This window comes from Drosophila montana, unplaced genomic scaffold (assembly GCF_035044405.1).
Source record: "Drosophila montana isolate Dmon_TW-CO22-7 unplaced genomic scaffold, ASM3504440v1 contig_1624_1, whole genome shotgun sequence".
NCBI classification, from domain to species: domain Eukaryota; kingdom Metazoa; phylum Arthropoda; class Insecta; order Diptera; family Drosophilidae; genus Drosophila; species Drosophila montana.
In genome coordinates this window covers 1,828,520-1,832,872 of record NW_026996559.1, presented here as the reverse complement: position 1 = coordinate 1,832,872, position 4,353 = coordinate 1,828,520, and the positions used below count along the sequence as shown (strand labels likewise).

Genomic DNA, 4,353 nt, shown 5'->3' with positions numbered 1-4,353 from the left:
AATGCGCTCAGCTGTCGCAAGCGCAGGCCAAATGTATCGATATATATCGCGCTCATTATCGCTATGTTATGAACTCGTTACTCTGTGGATTGCTAAGAGAGATTTACTCACTTAACGAAATACAGTTAACGAGCACATTCAAAAAGTGCTATCAGTTTAGATTTAGAAAATTTTAAAAATAATACAATTTCTGCAGATTAATTGCTGCTGAAATAATAAAATGCTTTACCAAAGAGAACTATGTCACCATCACGGTTGCCATATAAGGCAAAAAAAGTATGCAAATTAAGATATCTTGAAAAGCAACGTTGTACATACAAGAAACTAACTTGCAACGTATCGCTTCTACGGCATTTATATGTAAGGATCAGAGTAATCAAGATATCCTGATAAGCATTCAAATTTTAGATGCAAGAATTACACACCTAATTTTATATAGCCTCCATACGGGTTGCTTGACAATATTTCGTTTATTCACATGTTTATACACACAATTCAAATGTGTTGTAACAGCTAGATTGTATTTAACAGCGTACGTTTGTATTTTACATTAGAAATCGATAACAATCGTAGATGATAGCGAGCAGCTGTTGCGCACAACACACCGTTAAAGATTTAGACATATGCGTCTGTTAGGGCGGGATACATTTGATTCGAGCGAAATAAATATAAATTAGACTCATCAAAATGTTCGGTTTATTTAATTTTTGGAATTTAGCAGCCTCCTCGACACCGGTTAGCTAACAATTACTGCCACACTGTAGACAGCATGCTCAAATTGTAAAAATGTCTTACAGACGTCGAGAAATCGCCGAACCGTTGAGAGTCCCGAAGGAAACGCATCCATTGAGAATTTTGGCAGTGACGAGAACAGTAACATTGTCCATTCTGATAACAATGAGAGTAGTGCACAGCAAGACAGCGACATGAATGGAAGCACTCCCAACACCAGCACCGTGAATGTAAGCACCAGCGGCTCGTCGTCGCGTGCAGCTGGTGGAACTCCTGATTCTCCTCCAGTTTTGAGAACCGGTCGTAATAATGGAACCAATGGTCTAGGTAAGTAAACACTTTAAATACATGCATCGCTCTAATCTGGTCTACTAAAATATTCTCTATGCAATTAACATGTGAGTGTAGGTAGGAGAGTAGGAGAACGTGATTGGGAGTCGGTTCGCTTCGCTTCGCCGCCCAGAATCATAAGAGCGCGTTTCAGCCCTGCTCCAGGTGCTAACCGTGAGTTCACTTTAAGGAAATTTTCGTATGTCTACGCGCAATTGATACGCAAACTTATGTTATCCTTTTAGCTCGACGGCCAGTGGATTCGATTAATCTTTCGGACAGTGATAATACGAGTCCGCCAAGACCTCGCACTCCTGTTGCGTTTATAGATCTAAGCACCCCGGAAAACCCTCGCCGTCGTGCGCTTTTTGCTCGTCGCAGCAACAATCAAGAGCGGGTACCTATGGCCCCGCCCGGCCCGGTTGTTGCATCTACCCCTTCGTCGTCAAGCAACAACAGCTCAACAGATGATGTTTATAGATGCCCGGTTTGCTTTGAAAGTGTCCGCGGCCGTGAGCCGGCATCTACCGAGTGCGGTCACGTTTTCTGCCACGCTTGCATCGTGGCTGCGGTCCGTGCGACCAAAAAATGTCCACTATGTAACGAGAAATTGACTTTGCGTCGTATTTTTCGTATTTATTTCTAGATCATGTGACTTCGCATTGAATGCGTTTGTCCCTTACAAAAGATATTCAAATTTGGATGTAAAGAATTAATGATTTCATGATATCCAAACTTAAATGTATTTACTATCATTCCTAATTTAGTTAATAACTTTAATATTTATTAATTCGTGCATGTTATTTCAGTAGCCAAAAAAGAAAAAAAATCTAATTACATGTTGTATAAAATAACCGTTGAATTGTGTACTTATTGTTTGGCTCCTTATTGCAGCTTCTGTTGTTTAGAATATGGGTTTAGTTTAGCTGCCTTAGCTAAATCAATGTAGATTTTGCTCTATTTTTTTATGAGTTCATACTTTCTTTATGAATACAATCAAAATCAGCATCTCCCACCAGTTAATTATCTAAATCAGCACCTGTTAGGTTTGTTTCGCAATATTTCGACTAAATTTTATTTTCATACAAACAACTTTGAATTGTTGTAGCACCTAGATTGTTTATAGGAGCGCATTGTTGCATTTTACAGCGGAGATCGATAACAATCGTACTTTACAGCGATCAGCTGATGTTCTCGGCACCGTTAAAGCTTGCGTCTGTTTGGGCGGGATCCACTTGACTGAAGTGGAAAAATTGAAATAAAACGCATCAAAATGTTCGGTTAATTAAGTTTTTCGAATTTGGCAGCTCAATCGGCACCGCTTGGCTTACAATTATTATCAAGGTGTTAGGTGCAAACTCATATTATAAACGTATCTTACAGCCGACGAGAAATCGCCTGATTGTTGACTCTTAGGAAGAAAATTTACCCATGGGGAATTCAAGCAGCGACAAGATTAGGAGCATTTACCTGTCTGAGGACACAGAGTAGCTGGCAACCGGACAGCGACATTGACATAAGCGGACATGGGTTTAGTTATCATGATTTTGAGCACTTCCGACAACAACGAATCGTCATCAACAGCTTGTGAGACTGCTGAAACGTCATCCCAAGTTATAAGAACCGTCCGTCCTTCCGTCCGTCCGTCGCGACGCGTCCGCTGCCATCGCAGTTGTGGTTTCACAACAGCAACACCACCAACTCAACAGATGATATTTATGAATGCACGTTTGTTATCAACGTGCTCGGGACTGCGAGCCGGTCGGCGACCGAGTGCAGTCACGTTTTCTGCCACGCTTTACGCAACGTGGCCAAGAATATCCTTTACGTAACGAGAAAATGATACTGCGTGCAACTTCTTGTGTTTATTTTTAAATCGACTACCCTGGCGCCCCTTTCTAATGTATTCGATTGCATGCACAGATGCAATGTCAGAAGGATATAAAGATTTAGCTTTAATGTATTTAAAATGATTCCTTCTCAATTGCGTCTTATTTAATTTATACATTAAGTTGTTCGAAAACGAATCAAATATGATTTATATAAAATAACTGTGTTGAATTGTAGTTTTAAATTGATTCGTTATTAAGTGCAACCAATTACTAGTCGTTATAAAATGTGAAAGGTCAAATTAAGTTGATTTATTAAATATGATCTTTCAAGTTTAAAGCATCGGCTTAAAACTGTCCTAGTTAGCATAGCTCAGTAAATGTAGCCTTTGTTTTGATTTTTATATGTCTTTATAGTTGGGTTTCTTTATTTTAATACCCTTGTAGACCGAACCTTTTCAAAATGCTTTGCTCGAATTTAGGAAGCACAGGGAAAATAGTTAATGCCGAGCAAGGTTAAGATATCTTGAAAAACATTAAGTTTTTCGTACAAGAATCCAATTTTCGACCGATCGTTCCTATGGCAGCTATATGCAACAGGAAGAGAGACTTTTCATGACGATAGCTTTAAAACTGACAGACAGGTTTGCATAGAAACAGACAGGCGAACATGGCTATGTCGATCGGCTGTTGATACTGATCAAGAATATATATACTTTATAGGGTCGGAGATGTCTCTTTCTATGCGTTACACATTTCGTGACAAGATTATAAAACCCTCTGCAAGGGTATACAAATTTTTAAAATCATATGTACATATATGCCCAGATTATCTAAAAATGGTAGGGTGTATGGTAAAGTGGATGATTTTTGGTTAAAAAATAGTAATCACATACGGTCCCTGTGAAGAAGTCCTGAGTCCCTTTCGTAATTCTTGAATAATAACATATAAGATGCTGGCAAAAAATCTTTTGCAAAAGTTAAAAGTTAGTGATACTATATATAATCATATGTAATCTTAACTTTAAATTTGCATCCTGTGAGCTAGGTAATATGACAGTGGGCTCATGACGTCACTCTGATAAGCAATGCGAGTGACTTGCGCATTAAACACCTTGTATGCTGCTGGCAGCCCACCTTTGTATGTGTATCGACTGATATTATCGATAGTGTGCACTTGCACTCATAAAACAAAGTTATATTACATTTCAAGAGCAATTTATGCAGAATTGAGGGATTTTGTAATTGGGATCAATCAAAAGTAAATAAAAATATATTAAAATACTGGAAAGTATTTTTCTAACTTGTTACCAGATAAGAATTTATACAGTCCCTTAGGGCTGCCCATGATATTTTAAATATCGATACTTATACGAAACCATCGATAATTTCCACAAACGTTTGTCATCGCTAGGCAAGTAGATATCGCTCATCCCTAGTTGCTACTCAGTTCATTTTCGGT

At 38.6% G+C, this 4,353-nt stretch overlaps 1 protein-coding gene across 1 annotated transcript; it reads left to right on the top strand.

The window, feature by feature from the left end:
* Positions 1-581: 581 nt before the first annotated feature.
* LOC135440518 (E3 ubiquitin-protein ligase COP1-like) lies at positions 582-1,854 on the top strand. Its single transcript, XM_064699731.1, has 4 exons — positions 582-735; positions 798-1,059; positions 1,141-1,236; positions 1,308-1,854. Exons 1-4 carry the CDS (start codon positions 688-690, stop codon positions 1,706-1,708), a joined length of 807 nt encoding a protein of 268 aa, XP_064555801.1. The 5' UTR covers positions 582-687; the 3' UTR covers positions 1,709-1,854.
* The last annotated feature ends 2,499 nt before the right edge of the window (positions 1,855-4,353 follow it).

Coding starts and splice junctions, on each gene's coding strand:
- LOC135440518 (XM_064699731.1), top strand. CDS start 688: ATGTTCGGTTTATTTAATTTTTGGAATTTAGCAGCCTCCTCGACACCG. Junction 1,060..1,140: donor TAATGGAACCAATGGTCTAG/GTAAGTAAACAC, acceptor ATGTGAGTGTAG/GTAGGAGAGTAGGAGAACGT. Junction 1,237..1,307: donor CCCTGCTCCAGGTGCTAACC/GTGAGTTCACTT, acceptor TTATCCTTTTAG/CTCGACGGCCAGTGGATTCG.